This window comes from Lissotriton vulgaris, chromosome 9, assembly GCF_964263255.1.
Source record: "Lissotriton vulgaris chromosome 9, aLisVul1.2, whole genome shotgun sequence".
Classification (NCBI taxonomy): Eukaryota; Metazoa; Chordata; class Amphibia; order Caudata; family Salamandridae; genus Lissotriton; species Lissotriton vulgaris.
In genome coordinates this window covers 975472549-975492959 of record NC_141697.1, presented here as the reverse complement: position 1 = coordinate 975492959, position 20411 = coordinate 975472549, and the positions used below count along the sequence as shown (strand labels likewise).

General features: G+C 46.3%; 2 protein-coding genes across 4 annotated transcripts in view; one reads left to right on the top strand and one right to left on the bottom strand.

Annotated features, from left to right (window-relative positions):
• Nucleotides 1-604: 604 nt before the first annotated feature.
• LOC147692641 (DNA-3-methyladenine glycosylase-like) lies at nucleotides 605-2048 on the bottom strand. Its single transcript, XM_086939545.1, has 2 exons — nucleotides 1981-2048; nucleotides 605-1592 (listed from the first exon to the last, which is right to left on the bottom strand). Exons 1-2 carry the CDS (start codon nucleotides 2046-2048, stop codon nucleotides 749-751), a joined length of 912 nt encoding a protein of 303 aa, XP_086795671.1. The 3' UTR covers nucleotides 605-748.
• Nucleotides 2049-2097: 49 nt separating this feature from the next.
• The window catches only part of LOC147692640 (uncharacterized), a 234514-nt gene continuing 216200 nt past the window's right edge, over nucleotides 2098-20411 (top strand). For 2 of the 3 annotated variants that reach the window (XM_086938823.1, XM_086938820.1), the window contains exon 1: nucleotides 2098-2316. In XM_086938823.1, coding sequence (XP_086794949.1) covers nucleotides 2228-2316 — 89 coding nt within the window. In that variant the 5' untranslated portion in view covers nucleotides 2098-2227. The remainder of the gene's footprint in view (nucleotides 2317-20411) is intronic. The other variant, XM_086938821.1, reaches the window with a different exon arrangement.

The following is a 20411-nucleotide window of genomic DNA, read 5'->3' as shown; positions in this document are numbered from 1 at the left end:
CCGTTCTGAAACCTGACAAGAAAATAGCGGAAGCAGAGCATCCATACATCGCAACAAAACACTCCACATTTTTTTTATGTGGATGGGTCCCATGCCTGCTTGTATATGTAGATAGTTGCGATTCAAAGTTACAACCAAGACAGTTGACTGATAGAAGTTCTGTGAGCTGCATTTTAAAGTTAATTGGCCCTTAGTTTGTCAACTATCCCGTAAATCACTGCAGTCGGTAAACAGCAGGGTACAGAATTACTTATTCCTTGCAGGGGGACATACAATAAACCTGTGAATACGTCTGAGGATCAAATACACATTTTGTTCTTTTACAGCTCTCCGCAAGGTTCAGTGCCGGTCTAGCTGCAATAGCGGCACAGGAGAGATCTCTGAAGAATACATGGCTGGAAACCTTGTGGCCAGTAAATTTTGTGAAAGCCTGGTAGATTTATTTTTACGTTACCTTTGTAGACCATCTGTCGCCTTAAGCTAAGGACACGTTGGAAGAGGCCTAGGCGTGTTCCTAACGCTCAAAAGGCAGTGGTAAATGCTAGGCCAATTTATTTTAAACCCGGAACCCAAAGGCTGGGTTGTCGAGTGGAATTAAAAAAAAAATTGTTACGTTTATTTTTTCCAAATGCGAAAATGTAACGCAATAAAGCTATAAACGGTATTTCCATAGGTCAATATTCTGAATTATTTCCACTGTACAGAGTACGTTTTAAGAGGCTCATCCTCCCTGTAGGCGCGCCGATCCCTAGCTGCTCTCCTGCTCGGCGCTCTTGTTCCGCACACTCACGCTGCGATTGCCCAGTAGATAGAAACGTATGGCTTTGGTCGCCCACTCTCCAGCCGAGCTGCCGATCCCGATACGGGTCGCGCTCACTATAGCCGCCTGAGGGTCCTGATCAGATTCCACCCAAGCGTCTGGATCACTGGTCAGGTCCCTGCGATCGAAGCTCTTGTCTATGGCTAAGGCTTGACAGATCTTTGAAGGTCCGTTGCAAAGCTCCCAGTCCCGAATAGGCTTGCAAGCCTCCTTCTTGCGGCGTGCACCCCGGGCTTCCCGCATGCAGTCCAGGCCCTGCAGCGGCTCAAGCGCCCGCAGCAGCACGGCTGCCCCGTCACCCTGGCTTGACACGTTCAAGCAGTAGTACATGCCATAAATCTGGTAAACGTACATGGTCCCAGGTGCCATGAACATAGCCACGTTCCTGCCCGTACGCCGTCCACCCGCGGAGTGCGAGGCCTTGTCATCCCCGCCTAGATAGGCTTCTGTCTCCACGATGCGGCCGCGCAGCTCATCCCCACCAGGCAGCCTTCGCGTCAACACCTGCCCTAACAGGGCTCGAGCCAGGTTGACGCACGGACGATCAAAGAACTCTGGTCCGAGTCGCGAAGTATTGATGACTGGCCTGGGAACAGGTGGGCTGACAGTATCCCTGTTCTGAGTCGACAAGCAAACGGTATTCGAAGCCGGGACATGCGACTTTTTTCCTGGTTCGGTAAAAGCAACAGGCACAGTTTCCGAACGCGCAGCACATCTTCCCCTTCTCGCTGTTAACTTCTGACAAGCGCGGCCATCTTGTAAAAGAACGTCTCTAAGGCCCTGTATTCATAGAGCTAGAAGAGAGACTATCCTGATCATCTGTTCCAGGCGCTGACATTTGTTAAATAAATGTAACTCCTAACAAAGACCTAACTAAAATAACTGGTAGTGAAGACGGTGCAACAGCTGCGAATATGACGTGGGCCTCACCCCTTTCAACCTTGGAACATGCAACACGGGAAAATCCGCACCCAATATAAACCCCACCCAACTGTTGCATCAATCAAACGTCTAGTCAGTTACGAAATTGTGTCCGGCAGACCGTTTAATGACGGCTGAACGTGGGGCTTTCTGTGATTAAATACGCAGAACTGGTCAGTCTTCAGAGCAACAGGCTAACTAGTAAATCCTATTAAAGGTGCCTCAATGACATAGTTTACCGTGAAAAATTAGAATGAATATTTATGCACTGAAGTTTCCAAATTCTTTCGCCCAAGATAGTAGCCATATTGGAACGGGGTGAAAGTAGTGTGTCTTCTCTTTTCATGATGGCTATCATAGAGATGACAAAGGAAGATAGTGGCCGAACGGAGTAGCCATCTTAGGTTAGTGCAGTGACTGTACTGACCTATCGAGTTGTTTCTACGCAGTATATGCCCCCTGTAGCGGGGTTAGCAACGATTTAAAATGCCACAATATTGCGTGGCTGTAAATTGCAGAAATCGCTGTAAATCCAGATGTCTGGATGCACAGGGGAGGCCCATCACCTTTCATAGGTAAGTTCCAACACTTTTAGCATCATTTGGCGTTACGTCTGTCTATTAGTCTGCGTCATCCAGCATGAGTTAGTTGAGGGAAGCAAGAATAGCGCAAAAGCAAACGGAATTCCGAAGAACAGTTCAAGACCACGTATAGGGATTTTGACAACATTTGTGCCTTTTCATAAGTGGGTGGTGGTTTGTTGTTAATGTAGAGATAGTGATCGCAGATTACTTTATAAGTGTTATAAGTGTTGTCACTGTCCACATCATTGTTTTCGTTATTTTTATTAAAGGATGTATGTGTGCCCACTGTAACCTTCGTGGTTGTACACCACAAGTTACATGCTATGTGTGTACATAGAATCCCCTGCATCTGAAAGGGGTTTATTATTAGTACACCATGTGTAATAAACTGTATGGCTTTCCAGAATAAGACAGTTGTTTTCATGCTTATGTGTGTACATAGAATGCCCTCATCTGAAAGGAGTATACACTGTGTAATAAACTGTATTGCTTTCCAGAATAAGAGATTTGTTTTCAATGTATGCGAAATGCGTACTTATAATTGCTCCAAGGACAGCTTTGAGCTGTCTGTTTGGAAAATAACTCTTGCGGACCTTACTAAAAACTTTTATAGTAGGCTTGAAGCTCTCCCATTGGTAGGATTTTGTTATCACTTTTAGTGTGCTTGCTTCTTATTCGATTTCTTCTATTCCTCTCTTCTTGTGTTTTGTTCCTTCCCCAAAGCACAGCTTATTCACCATCTTTAGATTGACTTGTATTCTTCCACTACTCACATATATTTTAGTTTCTTTAAGCACTCCATGGGGATCGTCCACCACTCGCTGTCTCCGTTGTGGGATGGGTTTTGTTCCATACCTGACCCCATCCCATATGTTCCCTGGTGCTCCTTCCTTGACTTTTTAAATTGTTGAAATTTTTTTTGGTAATTCTCCCTACCCCAAAACCCCCAGCGTCAAGGTTGTCCTTTGCTCCCTGCACTCCCCCTCCGTTGCTCACTGCCAACTTGCAGTCTCTATAAACATGCATATTAATAAAAAGGTTAGTAATGTTAGATGAAAACTGTATTGTGACTGCTGATGCATTTATCTTGGGTTACAATAAAGTAGGTTGTTGGAAAATTGCGGGTACTATACCCTAATTGTGTCGTTTTACCATCCTGTAACTCGGGATGGAACCTGATTGAATTATTATTATTATTATTATTGCATTTATTGAGCGCACAGCTACCCGGAGGTTTCCCGGCGCTTGCCTTGGGAACCCGTCCTGGCTTTTCCCTGTGAGATAGCCCCTACAGGGCATCCCCAAGGTGAAAGCCAGGCATCCCGCCGCAGGGGGGCCGTTGTGGAGATTAAGCAAGCTTAATGCCCAGAGTTGCAGAGTGAGAACCCATGATTAGAGCAGGCACCGAAGCGAGAATTATCGAGTCCGTGGACATTTGAGCTCAAGACCCTGCCGCGTCGGGAATTGAACCCTGGTCCCGGGTCTGACCTCAGCTTCCGGGTCTGCCTGCTCTACACCGTGAGCCACACTTCTCCGCAATTATATACATGGAAAACATCGAACCACTACTATTGTTGCACATTCATATACATGAGGTATTATACCCAATTTAATCCATTGACATTGATGTAATTAACCAACCTGTCGCTGTGTCCTTTGATGAACCGATCTGTAAAGTTTTTCTTCCATTGAATGTAACTTTATTGGAAACACTGTATTGGACATGACACTGACTCCGTGTATGATTACCAGATAAAATGTTAATGTGTCAACTAGAACGCTGGATGTCTAAAAATCACAATTAATGTTATTTTGATATTCATATTCACGCCAAGAATTGTTAGTTTTGTGGATGTATAGTACCACACTTTGTTTATGTTCACTAATTGTTGCGTTGTGCCCGATGCTGATTGTAATACCTTTAAGAGCCCCATGGCCCCTGTCAGGGGTTATGTGATCAAGATCACGGCTGTGGTTGAAACGCGTTTTCTGTCTGCTGAACGAACGCCTTTACCGCTGATCAGTGTGGCTGAAGAATCATCTATACCTGTGATTATTCTTGTGAAACATATATATGTATATATATATATATGAGGCAAAGAAACGTCTTCAGGTAGCGTAGCAATGAGACACGGCGAACCCGCTGAATGGTGCAATTTTCTTTTATTAAATGCTCGACACCAAAACCGCTATCACGCGTTTCAGCCCGAGAAGGGCCTTGATCACATGACAACATTGAAAAGGCGGAGCTCTCTTTTTAAAGTTAAATAATTAATGACATATTAAAATGCTAATAGACATAGAAAGCATACTAGTGCTTTTCTTAAAGCCGGGTGTCATCATCATGTGCCAGAATATATAACTGTAAAATACATAGTTACAGAGCATATTGAAAACGTTGGAAGTCTCAATAAGTTAGCAGCATATTGAATAAATATAAAAGCCTATAAATAAATATATATGTTTTAAAATTCATATAAATACCCACATTTATGCTGGTAAAACTCTGTTGAATTCTGATCACAACAACTCATATTGATAAATACAAAGATGGTTGGGAACTAATAAAGCTCATATATAAAAAAACTTCAATCTCCCTCAAACTATCCCTATTATTTAAAATTCATATGAGTGATGTTTGATGGAAACCCATACACATATATTAAAAAAAGGTTAGTAATAATTAACAAGCACTGGCATAGCCAATAGGTCTAGCTTTTGGGACCTTATAAGTATTTAGTTATGCAGCACAATATCCTTGGTGCAACAACATCAACTGTTGCATGGCTAAACACTTATAAGTTCCCAAAGGCGCGACCTATTGGCTATGCCAGTGCTTTTTGGGAATGTGGATGTACTGGCATGTGGAGATAGGCATCCCTGAGGTCGATGGAGCACAGAAAGTCCCCTTGATGCTGTAGAGGGAAAAACTGTTTGTAAAGTCACCATCTTGAAGATTCGATGGGGAATTAATTTGTTGACCCCTTTCAAATCCAATACAGGATGAAAGTCCCCTGAAGCTTTCTGTACTAAAAAGATTATGGAATACTAGCATTAGTGCAGAGGAACCAATCTGATTAGGGCCTTCTAGAGTAGTAGGTGGATGCCGTAAAACAAAGTCGGCTAGTGAAGTACCAACTGAGGAACTGGAGTTTGACAGAAGTGCTGTGGAGGCTGACTTTGGAAAGGCACAAGATAACCTCCTGCAATGACCTCTAATGCCCAGGCGTGTGTGTCGGAGACATTGCATACATCTATAAACTGCTGAAGTCTCCCTCCACTAGTGTCACTTTTGGATAGTCAAGCTTTGAGAGGAAACTGGGTGGAATTACTGGAAGTGGAAGGGACTGGAACCGGGATTTCTCAACAGACAGGGAGCTCTGGCCACAGCCCTTGCCTCGAAAGGGCTGACCACCCCAAAATGATCTTCCCCATTGCCCCTTAATGTGAAAATCCTCTACCTCTTGTGATACAACGAACTGGAGCCAGTAACTTCTTTTTCTTCAAAGATTTTTTTTTAACAATTTCCTCCAGCTGCTGTCCAAAGACCTTCTCCCCCGTGAAAAGGGATCTTCATCAAGATTGCTTTTTGTGAAGCATCAGTTTTTCATGACCGCATCCAAATATGGCGCTGTGCTGCAATAGAAGCACGCTGCTGCACAAAGATTATCAAAAGAAATGTCCGAAAGAAATCAAACTTGTTTCTCCATTAAATACATCACTGCAGAGCAATTTGCTACCTCGTTCAACGGTTGGCGAGCGACTGAAAGTCGTTTAACAGGGACTGCACCGGGTATGTGGTATACGCATTGGCATGAACTGCAAAATTAGATGCAACGTACACCATTTTCTTTCTTTTACCCACCGGATCCGTGGGTAATATGTCTTCAGAAACTACCATACCCTGGGTAGCCAGCCCAGCCATCAGGTTATCCAACTTGACAGATGTTGAAAATTCCTACAAAAATGCTTCAATAGGATACCTCTTCATTAAAACCGGAGGGAAGGATTGTTTCTCAAAATCGTTCCACTACTGGGACAAAACCCTCTAACCTGCACCATGTAATGGAAAGGACTCTGGTTCTATACATTGGTCCTGTAGAAAAAAATCTCTTCTGATGAGGGATGTAAGGGGGCTCAAAACCAAAATTCGCCTCTCCCGCCAACCCTCCTGCCTCTACCGAGGCAAGTTCCATTGCTAAATGATTCCAGAAGCGAGTGTGTTGCTGTTGTACTCCCATATATTATGGCAAAGGGAACTCTCGGGAAGACGCGATAACGCCATGCCAATATGGGATAAATTTGCCTGAAAAGCATAACCAGGGAAATATCCTACCACGCATACCCCACCTCACAGAGGGACAGAGAAGGCAATGCAAACCTAATGACTGCCACGCAAATCATCGATTGGGCACACACGGTCCCATCAGCCCAGGGGATTGTGAAGACCATGCCTACAAATGTACAAGGAAGTCGCTAGAACAGAACCCCAATGAAAATAAAAAGAAATAAACTTAAAATATCTTCATACTGGGCAAGACATCATATGTTCACAGAAGAAACAAGTTTGACTAGGAGAGGAGGATGCAGCAGGGGGGAGAGGAGAGAGGAGAGAGGAGGGGGCCTGCGCCTGTTTCCCAGAGGGAACTATCTGTTTGCAAGTTAATTACAAACAGATGTTTTCAAAGCTCGCTCCCGCAAGGGAATCGGCAAACGTGCACGTGTTGCCATTGAAAGCAATGCAATGCTGCATGTTTTTGGGAGCAAAACCAAACCGATTTCAAGAGGTCTCCTCCTATGCAGCTCATGCGCGCGCTGCGTAGGCGAGCTCTAAAAAAGGTTAGTGATGTTCTAGTTTGGTGAAAATGTCTGTTTAAATGTAACGAATAAACTAAAAAATACTCTGACATTCACCAGTTATATTTATTTCAAGTAACTATAACTCACGCCCCGCCATGCACAGTGTTGTCGGCAATGATGCCCTTCCAGAAGTCGTATTTATGTTATCAAAAATGTGATAGACTATGTCATGAGTGATGTAATATGAGTGATGTAATATGTGAGGTCATAAGCAGTGCATGGTGAGGGTGTGAGTTATAGTTACACTCGCTTTTTTTTATTGGTTTCTGCAATCCCCCCGGGACACTTGCTGGAGTCAGCAAGCTTTCTTTGCTCCTGTGAGAGAGTTGCATGAGAAGGGGAGCCCTGCTGGCTCAAGCGAGTGTCCTGCAAGATTGCAGCAACCCCCAAAAAGTTTTTAAAATAAATGTGGGGGTCTATCTGGAACAGAGTTCCCATGTCCTGGAATTGTAGCTGCAACATTTTTCCTCATATTGCAGCCAGCCAATCGCAGAGTGAGCTCCCTTGTGACTCGGGGAAGCCTCTCACTCCCACGGGAGTGAGACAGCAGACAGGAAAGAAGCCCCCTCGGCCAATCAAATCACACTTTTATTTGAAGTTGCGTGTCTGTGGGTCTCACGCAGAAGAACCCAATCGCCCAGTTATATATATATTTTGAACCTTTATTTCTTAAAATCCACTAATGGATTTACACTAAGAAAAAGCATGCTTTCTGTCAAATTCACAGGAAAATTATGTTTGGCATCAGCCCTGGCTTGAAGGATCACCCTGAAACTTTCAAGGAAGAAGCTGAGATGGATGTTTTTTTTTTCAAAAGTTTTGTGAAGATTCATCAAACGACACCAAAGTTGTTAGTAAACCAAAATTGTGTTTTGGGACCCCCTTTTTAGGGCTCGCACCTGCGTTGCAATGCGTAGCATTGCTCGCGCAGAGAGAGCCCTTTTGTATGGGGTTTTAAAAGCTGACCACACGCTTGTGCGTGTGATCGCTTTCGCCGTCGTGCATTGGCTTTTGCATGTTTTTTTGTTTTTTTTACAAAAAAAGGCACGCGATTGGGCAAAGGCGGGCTTATGTCCCGCCTTTGTAACGTCCATTCCAGACGGTGGCTAGCACTCGCAGTAGCGCGCGTTCACCTCGCTGCCGCGCTCCCTCCCCCGCTCCTCTGTGGTCCACCACACTACTTCCGATTCCCGGCCCTGCTACTCTGTGTTGTGCGTGCACCACTGGTTGTTCCCTAAGTATTAATGCTTATTTAAAGCAGCTCAGTCGCGTGCCTAGGCGTAGCGCGGACCTCCACACTGAAAACAGTCCCAGCAGAGCACACTCGCCCCGTCAACCGTCGCCGTGTGTCCTAGTTAGGCATGGCACAAACGTGTTGTGTATAAGTTAAAAGTATGGCCAGCATGCTGCTCTCTCTCCTTGAAAGAGCTCTGTTTGTTTTGGTAATAGCGGCCGTTGGTTGCACTCCCCGGGCAGCCTCCTTCCCCTTAACCTGGTGGGAGCGGACCAGGCAATCTGCCCATTGTCGGCCTGCATTCCCCTGTCTGTCGGGGCAACTGACAAATGGGGTATTTAGGTTCAGAATTCCAGCCTCCTGCCCCCTGGGCGATACCCCGTCCCAGAACCCTGCCAGCGCCTCCTGCCCAGCTCACGCTACCAATAGCCCTCTCTAGCAGTGTATCCGATGGTGCAGCCCACCCCCATCTCGCCACTTTTGGATAGTCAAGCTTTGAGAGGAAACTGGGTGGAATTACTGGAAGTGGAAGGGACTGGAACCGGGATTTCTCAACAGACAGGGAGCTCTGGCCACAGCCCTTGCCCCGAAAGGGCTGACCACCCCAAAATGATCTTCCCCATTGCCCCTTAACGTGAAAATCCTCTACCTCTTGTGATAGAACGAACTGGAGCCAGTAACTTCTTTTTCTTCAAAGATTACATTTTTACTTGACTATTTGTCTGTCTGCGTGCTGGACTGTCTGTTCGGTGGTCTCTCTATATGTCAGCCGGACTGTCCCCTCACCCCCTTAACTGCCTGTCTAGCTGTCTGTCACTTTGTCAAATTGCCTGTCTGCCAGTCACTCGGTCATCCTTCTCACGGAGCGTCTCGTTAGGCCAATCGTTCCTGTGCCCCTCTGCTCGTACACACTGTGCCTTTGCACCCTACTGTCCCACTCCGTGCATGCATGCTGTGCCTAGCACCTCTCGCTTTCCATCCCTCTTCATACACTGATTTAGCACCCGCCTCCCAAACCACCACCCAGTGTACCTCTGCGGACACATACTGAGCCATGCACGCTGTGCATGACACCTCCCGTGCCCTTTTGGCATTCCTCTGAATGCACACTGGGCGTGGCACCTCTCTCGTGCCTCTCCCGGTAACCCACTGCATGCACAGTGCCTGGCACTGTATCGTCTCCTCTCCTTTTGCACGCATGCAGTGCCTTGCACATCTCCCCCCTCAGCCCCTCTACGTGCATCGCTGTAGCATCACCTCCCTCTCTCTTCGGGCACACACTGTGACTGGCACCTCTCATTTCCCTCCGGTACGCCTCTGCGTGCATAGAACTGTGTTGCCCCTCTGGTTATGCATGTGATGCCTACCACCTCTCCGCTCCTCTGTGTGTGTTTAGCTGTAGTCCTCTCTGCAAGCACACAATGCCTGGCACCCTTATTGCCCCTTTCTAACTGTGAATGCAGTTCGTGCCTGGCACCTCTCGGACCCTTCCCCCATGCCAAAGGCGCCCCCTCCCCGATGGGCGCAGGGTGCGAGGCCTGTTTACAACGAGTGCAAACAGTGTGACAGCTGCTGGCCCCGCCAGCCGCTCAGCTCACAAAGCGCTCATTATGGGGAAGGGAGCGGCGAAGTTCTGGCACTCTACCTGCATGGGTACATTTGAAAGGCAAGCAGACGTGCCTGCTCCTTCGGGGCCTTCTCTCTCTCACTCGGCTGCAGCGGGGTGGGAACAGCCCTTTCTCACAACTTTCCCCCTATCATGGGCCGCCTGCCTCCTGTAGCACGTCTCAAGGCTTATCTGTGAAAAACAAAACCCACCGCCCCTCCCCCCAACCCTCCCCATGGGGACAATACCACTGAATTCTATGAGACTGTGCCCCATAAAAGTATCATCCACAAACATAACACGCATATGTGGCAATAAAGAGTAGTTTCTCTGTTGCTGAATGTTACATTTTTAGATCAACATATTTATCTCTGGGACGATGTGTGTTTGTAGGGAAGCCGGTGGGTTGGTTCTTTGGAGTGTTAAATTATTGGGAAGTTTGAGACCAGTCCAATTAAAACAAGCATTTGCAATGCAATAGGTCTCGCATTTGCGAGAGTTTCAGCTATTAGCATTGCAAATGACAATGCCTTTTATTTGTTTTACACACCAAAACATAAATAAAAGACATTGTCATTTACAATGCCAAAAGCTCAAACTTACGTAAATGTGAGTCCTATTGCATTGCCAACTCTTGTTTTCCTCAGCCCCTGCTTGAGGGATCACCCTAAAACTTTCATGGAAGGAGCTTAGATGGATGATTTTTTTGTGTGGAAAGTTTCATGAAGATTCATCAAATGGCGCCAATGTTATTAGTAAACCAAAAAATGTTCTTCCTATGGTAACTAGATCCTAACTATACATACACAGTGGCGACTGCCACACTTATATATTAGTTATAGTTAGGGTTCTTAGAGATGGGAAGCCCTAGGATTTTTGCTTGCTAATAACTTTGCCACCATTTGACAAATCTTCTCTAAACTTAACAGACCTATTGCTTTTTCTACATTAACAGATGATGCAAAGTATTGCAGTGATTCGTTAAGGGGGTGCAAAGAAAAAGATCGGGTCTCGAAATGCATTTTTCCACCAGTGCATTTTACATAGACTTTATACTCTGCCATACAGTAAAATGGCTGAACGGATTTTAATGAAAAGTGGCAGAAATATTGCTTGTGGTCTGTAGATGATCCCTTTTGGTAGTAGATATAGTTTTAAAATTATAAGGCATTTAAACTTAATGATGTATTATGCTACGGTATAATGCAGTATTTTCATTGTATTCCGCAGTACCTGCCGATGACAAAGCAGTATATGAATGGTAAATAATCTAAACCCTTTCGCCTACAATAATACATAAATTATTATTGGACATTACCGTAATTTGTCATTATCTTTGACAAATATACTCTTTTTCCAGACACCTCCATCTGTGTTGCTATATATGAATGATTTATTTGTACATACTTCTTCAAATCAAGCTACAAATTCATCCATAAAACTGCAGTTACACTGTCCTCATATAATTATCTCAATAAACAGACGTCCCAAAGCATATTTTCCGCCGAATCAGTCACAAGATAGTCCTCTTTCAGTTCAGTATAGCAGTTGCCTAATATTCGCATACTAAACATCCGATGTCATTAGGCCGACAGTCTTTGAATTAATCGTCTTTTTTCAATTATCTCCGTGGATCCCTCCCATTATGTAGTCAATGTGTTTCGGCCCATTGATCTCAGCTTTTAAAATGAATCATTGTAGGTCATATCCTCAACTTCTTGAAATGTGTATATACATTTATATACACATATGCTTACACCTGTGCATTATGTATGACAAAACAAATACATCATATAGACAGCACGTCAATAAATCCCTCCCTTAAACAAATTTCAGCAGAGCCAACCCAACCTCTAGAACCAATGTAAAGATATCGAAGACCGTGGTTAAGTCAGAGATGTCGTGCAAAGAATGTATCAAACTCTTAAGTTTATCAAGGTGATGTAGAACATTATATGTAAATTTCAAGTGTACGACCACTTGTTACTAAAAGTAAGCAAGCGACCACGTGCTCCTCCGAGGTTTAAATACACATGCCTCTTGAATTCAATCTTAGACTAGTTACCTGGAGTGGCTCTTGGCTAGTAATATTCTTCACTTTGGGATATAGGTCTTCACAATCTCTCGCATCAGCTCTCCACGCAAAGATAACATCTCATGAAGACAATTTTACTTTAATATCTGCAGCGCAAAAAAATTGTAAACCCTTGTTACTAAGGGTCAGAAAGTAGTATGTTAGAACACCTCAGAGGGTAAACAATAATTTGAACAGAAACTCTAAATTGGGTTACCGGCCAATGTGTCACCTTGGCATCCAATTACAATATTATGAAGAAATGCTGTGCAAGTTACAGTGCATATAATTTGAGTTCGAAAGGAGACCGTGTAGGAGTGCGTGCAATTTTGAGGCTCAGCGTCTTTCCAAGTATATCTACTGGCTGCTTAGTTCAGTACAAAAACTATCAAACGTCCCTAGAAGTAAACCTAACTTCTGTCTGTGACAAAATGCAAACCAGTGGTCTTGAACGCCACAAATAAAACTGTCCATTTGATATTGTTGTCTGTGTGTCCCATAGATTCAAAGTGTTGTACCAGTGGGGCCCCGGTGTTTTGAGACTAATACGTAACCTGTGTTGTAATATCCAGTTCTTGGCTGGTTGGCTGGTTTAGCCAATGTATCGTTTGTAACATGGACAAAAGGTACAATAAATCACATTTTTGGTGTTAGAGTTAGAGAATATTTGTTGGTATAAGGCGTGTCCATTAACTGCCATTTCTTTAGTATTGGTTATGAAGTTGCAAGCCATACAGTTCCCACACTAAAATGCCCTATTATAGATGGTAATCCTAACATTGCAATAAGTCTAGCTTGATTCTTTTTGGCTGATTTAACCAGATGCTGCTACAAAGTTTTTACCCCTTTTGAAGTAAAACAGAGACTTTGGAATGGTAAGAGGACTAAAGGGGTAGCCGTTTCTCTTTGGGGGGACAACAAGCTTTCCCAGGGGGTAAATCCCACCCCATCAGAGCATTCCTGACTCATTTTTTGAGGTACCCTCTATTCATGAGCTTCTTACAAAGCACCTCTATTAGCGAAATAGTCCTTTCCTACGGGAACAGTTCCTACAAATTCTTACGTAAGGCAGATCTTCTTTAAGGTATCTAGAATGGCTTCTGTCAAAGTGAAGCATTGTATTCCTATCAGTCAGTTTGGTGAACAGATTTACAATTAACCTTTAGTCATCTACTGTAATCCAAAGATCTAAATAAATGAGTGTTTTTCTACTTGATGACACCATGAAGTGTAGGTCTGATGATCTAGCATTTAGCCAAACATACAATTCAATCAAAGTGGTGTCAGAGCCTCGCCACATGAGAAAAATGTCATTAATATATCAATGCCATGTAACTATTTGTTTTTGTACATATTGTCATCTACATAATCCATTTATCTTCCAAATAAGACATGAAAATATTCACTATTTTGGGTGCAAAGGCACAACCCATAGTTACTCTCTTTACCTGCAGAAAGAGTTCATTTTTAAAGAAATTCTTCTTCAGGCATAGGATAGCATGTTCTAATAAAAAAATCAGTGGGCACCATGTGTGGCTGAGCTTTCTTATTCAGGATGTGTCTCATAACTGCAAGAGTTTCGTCCTGTGGAATATTGGTGTATAAGGACTCAATGTCCAATGATACCAATATTTCTTTATGGTCAATGGGCCATATGTATCAATGTTGGGTTTTGCGATTCTCAAATAGCGATTTTTAGAGAATCGCTATTTGAGCAAAACGCTATAAAAGTGGGATTTGCAAATAATTTTGCGAATCCTACATATTACTTAATCGCGAATCGCAAATTGCAATTCGCAATTAAGGAATACCTCCCCATTCCTTCCTATGGGCCTAGAGGCCCCTAGGAATGAATGGGAAGACATTCTTAATTAGAAAATTGCAAATTGAGAATGCAATTTCAAGGGTACAAGGGTGTCAAAAGGACACCCTGTTGCTCTCCTGAAATAAGCATGGGTGCACATGTGGCGCACATACATGCCCTAAGAGCATGTATGTGCGTTATGTGCATTTAAGGAATCGCAAATTGTGATTCCTTAAATGCAATCGCAAAATAGGGAATCGCAAACTTTGCGATTCCTTATTTTGTGAGGTAGTTTTGCCTTAATACATACCACTAAACCAAATTGCAATCACAAACGCTGAAATTCGCAGAATTTCAGTGTTTGCGATCGCAATTTTGCTCGATACATATGGCCCAATATCTTTTGCTTCATATTTCAAAATAAAATCCATGGAATCTTTGATAAATGCTTTAGTCTCTCCTACAAAGGGTTTTTAGAAAAAAGTCAATATATTTTGCCAATATTTCTAAAATTGAACCGCATCCTCGTCCTGAAATGAGTGAACATCAAGGCGGGTCTTGTGTGTTCTTATGGATCTTTGGCAGCACACAGAAAACCGGGATGCGGGTTCTTTTTTTATTTAGAAATTCAGATTCTTTGTTAATGGTTCTTTGATGATCCACTGCTATCTTGGTGATGTCTAGAATTTGGTACCATAATTCTACTGTAGGGTCGTTCGTTATCGTATGGCAATGTCCTTTGTTATTTAAGTTGTCTCAAAACGTCATTGTCATATTTGACACAGCCTAACGCCTTTGTCTACCGGCTTGATCACAATATTTGGATTAGTACTCAAGGACTGTAAAACTAACTGTTCATCACCGAGAGGTATTGTTGTACAAAATGGTGTCTCTGATACAAAGAATCAGCCTCTCAGAGAATAGTTGCCTCCAAGATAATCATCTCCGGAGGCACGGCCGTTGTAGGGTGGCAGTAATTAGATGTATTCTTAAATCCCATTAAATTCCTATCTTCACTATTTGTGAAGTAAATCTGGAGTCAAAGTTTTTTCAAAAATTGTAAAATTTCTATTTTATGATCTTGGAGCATATCCGGTACAGCTGACAAACCTTTACTCAATAGCGATTTTTCAACTTTTTTTAATGTTTGAAGGGACAGATTATATATAGGAATATCATTGGGGGGGTGGCTAAGCAGGCTGAGATGGCGGACGTGCTGGGTTAAGGCTCCGTCATCGGGCATGAATCTCGCCTGCTGCACCCAGGTGGCTGAAACTGAACCTGTAGCTGTCGGAACACCACAGGGGATCGGCACTGGGCTCCTCACCGAGCCAGCACAGAGCAGAGAAAACAAGTCCTGGGCAGCAGCGGAACCAAAATGGTGACCGCCGGACTCCGGGGCTGACGCCCTTCCCTGCAGGCCACCTCATCGGGCTCTGGCCCTGCTGCGACACCCCTCATGGGCAAAAACTTCACTGTTTCAGCTGTGAGAAAGGTGAGGAACGGGGAACCGTAACTCGACCTTCGGCAGACGGACACTGGTGCCCGCTAGAAACCCTGACCCTCCCCCACATCAGAGAGCAGTAGGTGCGAGAGCGCGACCTGCCGCATAACATACAGAAGCGCGCCTTAGCACAAACAACCCATGTCGGCGCCCTAGTGGATGACAGGGGCCCCTTGACGAAGAGGTATTGTTGGGGAAGTATCGTGCACGCCGAGCCCAGACGCTCCTGGAGTCAAAATGACAGCCATCGAGCAGTGGTGGTGATCCTGAAACCCTCTAACACCCCCCTGGGTGGCAAGAGGCGCCACAGAGACAACACCCAGATCATGACAGGTCCCAGCGGCAGCTCAGCCTACAGTGGGTGACCGTGTGCAAGGGAAGAACCAACATGTAGCACACAGAGGTCCTCAGGTGCTTTTCTGTCGCCCCCCCCCTTCCCCACATCAAGTTACAGCAAGCACAAGAGGGCAGGTGCCCGCATAACACAGGGAAGCACCACAGAGCAGGGGAAACCCATGCTAGTGCCCCGGTGAATAACGGGAGTACCCCCTGTGAGGAGCAAGGAACTATGGCCAGACCTATGGCGGACGCATACTGGCGCCCGCCTGTTGCTCTGACCTTCCCGCCACATAAAAAAACAGCAGGAGCTGGAGCGCAACCGGAGACATAAAATACAGAAGTGCTCCTGGGCCCACACGGCCCACACCGACGTCTTAGTGGACTGCGGGGGCCCCTCGATGAAGAGGCAGATCACGACAGGTCCCAGCGGCAGCTCAGCCTACAGTGGGTGACCATGTGCGAGGGAAGAACCAACACGTAGCACACGGAGGTCTGCAGGTGCTTTTCTGTCGCGCTGCCCCCACTCCACATCAAGTTACAGTAAGCACAAGAGGGCAGGTACCCGCATAACACAGGGAAGCACCACAGAGCAGGGGAAACCCATGCCACAGCCCCAGTGAATAACGGGAGTACCCATGTGAGGAGTGAGGAACTATGGCCAGGCCTCTGGCGGACGCATACTGGCGCTTGCTTGTTGCTCTGACCTTCCCCCCACATAAAAAAACAGCAGGAGCAGGAGCTGGAGCGCAACCGGAGACATAAAATAGAGAAGTGCTCCTGGGCCCACACCGACATCTCAGTGGACTGCGGGGCCCCCTCAATGAAGAGGCACCTTTGAGGGAGGTCCCTACACACGGTGCCCAGGCACGCCTGGAGTCAAAATGGTGGCCATCGTGCAGCAGGGGTGATCTCTGGGTTGGTCTGTGCCCCCTGGATGGTGAGAGGCTTTTCAGGGACAACACCCAGTTAAAGACAGGAACCAGTTGCAGCCCGGCCAACGTCGGGTGGAAGTGTGCAGGGAGACATTCAACACGAAGCGCACAGAGGTCGTGAGTGCTCTCCCGTTGTGCGCCCCCACCACATCATCTGACAGTAAACACAGGTGAGTAGGCACCCGTGCGACACAGGGAAGCATCACATAGCGGGAGAGGCCCATGCCAATGCCTCGGTGAACAACAGAAGACCCCCGAGAGGCCGAGTCCAGGTATGCCACACACTTTGACAATGGCCATCACTGGGCACCGCTGATTCCTGAGACTGATGCTTACCTCTGGGGGTGACGAGAGGTGCCTCTGGAACTGCACTTTGACTGTGAAGAGGGCCCGCCGCAGATAAAGCAGCGGGAGGCGGTGACCGCACAGGAGAGTAACGCAATACGCCATCTGGATCAGAGTCTTACCACACAGCGACCATCCCCACCTGAGAGGGGGCACGACTCCCCCGACCAACCAAGCAACACTCAGCCAGAGAACATGGGTAAGCATCGCGCCACTGCAGGCCCGGCAACGTCCGTGGCAACACAAGACACCTCTACAGGCGTTAGACCACCACAAAAAGGCGTGATGACCCCACTAGAACTGACCCTCTCTGAAAAGATGGATAAAGAATTGGCAGCCATCGAACATTCGAGAGTATCAATGGAGGAGAGGCTTGGCACCATAACCACAGACATCACTCTGCTCAGGGATGACCATCGCAAGTTTGTGGACAAAGTGTCAGATGGCGAGAAAGTAATTGCTATCATGCAACCCTCAATCAAAACTCACCAAGAGACCCTGCAGACCCTACTAGGGCGCATAACAACCATGTATGAACGCATAGATGACCTTGAAGGCCGCTCGAGGCGATGCAACATCTGTGTCCTGGGACTCCCGGAGGGAGTTGAAGGCACTGGCTCCATTGCATACATGGAAGCATGGACTAAGTCCTTAAAGCCGGTCACAGATCATACCGCATTTTCCTCTATCGAAAGGGCTCACAGAAAACCGGCGCAGAAGCCCCTGCCGGGACCCCTCCTCGCCCGATGCGGGCAAAATTTCTGCATTTCAGAGACAGCAACGCGCTGTTCAGAGCAGCCAGACAACACAGCTCCATCCAGGTCGAGAACAAACAAGCAATTCACTTCCCGGACTACTCCCAGGCGGTGCAACACCAAAGATCTTCATTCCTTGACATCAAACGCCGACTACGACTAGGGGGAATACAATACTCACTGTTCCCAGCCCGGCTTAAAATTATGCACGAAGGGTCCACCATATTTTTCAGCCGTCACCTGAAACGACAAAGCAGAAGAACCATTCCTGACATGAATGCCCAATCCATGGGATCCCCAGATTTGGAACAAATCATAGCCAAACATCGGAGGGTCATGCAGGCTTCTGTGGAGCTCCGACCATCATCACCCGCTACAGACTCAGACAGAGGTCCGCACATCTTCTCGTCAGGAGAGGAGGAGGGCAGTGAAGGGACAATATTGCGTGTGGACTCAGTGGCCCCGCCACTGGTCACACTACAAACTGCTGATACACTGATATGAACAACAACCAGCAGATCATGTGCACAGGGCAACCCTGTAAGCCACACTACTATGTAATACGAGGTATGTGGCAGACCGAGCAGCTCCGATAGTGATAGCTTGTCTATTCTTAGCCCACCAGGCGCAAAATGATCCTGCAAATGCCACCAGCGAGTGTCACCTAGTAATTGTGTGCCAGCACCCTCCTAATACTTCATAGTATTAGGAGGGTGGCTGCGAGGGCCCCCCGCAGTACACTAGAATGAGTTTGGACGTATCGCCAGTTGCAATAGGTTCCGAGTATTGGGATTTTTCCCCACTTGTTGTGCTCCCACACAAAGTTATACTTCACTGCACTGTACACGCCTACGCACATAGATGAGGTGCTACTGCCATACCTGGGCTGCAGGATCAGACAAAGCTAGGGATGTGGTTCACGGTTCGGCACTGCGCCTAGTCACACTACCTTCCCTGGACCCCCCCTTACCAGTACATGGCACATAAGGGAAGTGTCCCCATCCTCACCCTGAACGTGTTAGGTATGCACACAGCACGCAAACGATATGCAGTATATACATTCATAAAGCGGCAGGATACACAGATCGCACTGCTGCAAGAAACCCACTTGGTAGCGAGTGAATTAGAAAAACTGCGCTGGCACAGGATATTCTGCACCACAACATATTCGGCCTATGCACGGGGACCCTTAAATGCAACGCCCAGGGATTCCATTCCAGCAGCTATCCAGAACAATAGACACAGATGGCCATTATGTTCTCCTGCATGAGCTTTTGGATGGCCAACCAGTGTTCCTGGGAAGTATCTATGTGCCAAACACTGCCCAGGGAAAATTTTGGGACTCACTCTCGCACACATTAAGCTCATATACCCAGGCCCCATGGATGTTGGGAGGGGACAATAAGTACATGCAAAATACCTTCCTAGACAGATCCTATGTGCAGCACCCGGCCTCCCCTATAGTAGCGCATGTCAAACGCTTCACAGCATGGGCAACACACTGAGCTTTGACTGATGCATGGCGCTCCAAATATCTGGGCCTTCGACTCTATTCATTCCACTCGATCCCGCACGATCTTAGGGTCCGCTTGGACTGTTTCCTCTGCTCCTTCTCCATTTTGCCCAAGATACAGGAGACTGAATATCTGGGTATGATGCACTGGGCCAGGGTCAGACTAATTTGCATATAGCCAAGTTCTGAGCTGGGATGGTGCAGTGAGCTAAAAAACGGTGATGGATCAAGCCCTGATCTTTGGACTGGTTAAGAGTGGTCTGCTTAATTCAGACACTCTGTTCATCACCACCCCCTTTTTTGAATCATTTTTGTCCACCATAAGCGTGGAAGGGTATACTCAGATGTGAGTCCCTAGCTCATTGCACCATCAGGATTCAAGCAAGCCGGGCCGAAGACGGCTGAAATGCCAGAAACCGGTCCCCGGTAGCTTGTTTCCTTCCCAGTATAAGAATAGGCTTGGTAGTTTGGTCTGCCCTGTTCCCATGATGCACTGGGCCAGGGTCAGACTAATTTGCATATAGCCAAGTTCTGAGCTGGGATGGTGCAGTGAGCTAAAAAACGGTGATGGATCAAGCCCTGATCTTTGGACTGGGTAAGAGTGGTCTGCTTAATTCAGACACTCTGTTCATCACCACCCCCCTTTCTGAATCATTTTTGTCCACCATAAGCGTGGAAGGGTATACTCAGATGTGAGTCCCTAGCTCATTGCACCATCAGGATTCAAGCAAGCCGGGCCGAAGACGGCTGAAATGCCAGAAACCGGTCCCCGGTAGCTTGTTTCCTTCCCAGTATAAGAATTGGCTTGGTAGTTTGGTCTGCCCTGTTCCCATGATGCACTGGGCCAGGGTCAGACTAATTTGCATATAGCCAAGTTCTGAGCTGGGATGGTGAAGTGAGCTAAAAAACTGTGATGGATCAAGCCCTGATCTTTGGACTGGGTAAGAGTGGTCTGCTTAATTCAGACACTCTGTTCATCACCACCCCCTTTTCTGAATCATTAGGGTCCTGTCCGACCATGCCGCCCACTCGAATACCTTGACGTGGCCACCACCCAGGTCCCCAGTCCCAACTTGGTGCCTGCCCAAAGAATGCCTAGATGACCCATTCTTTAGACAAA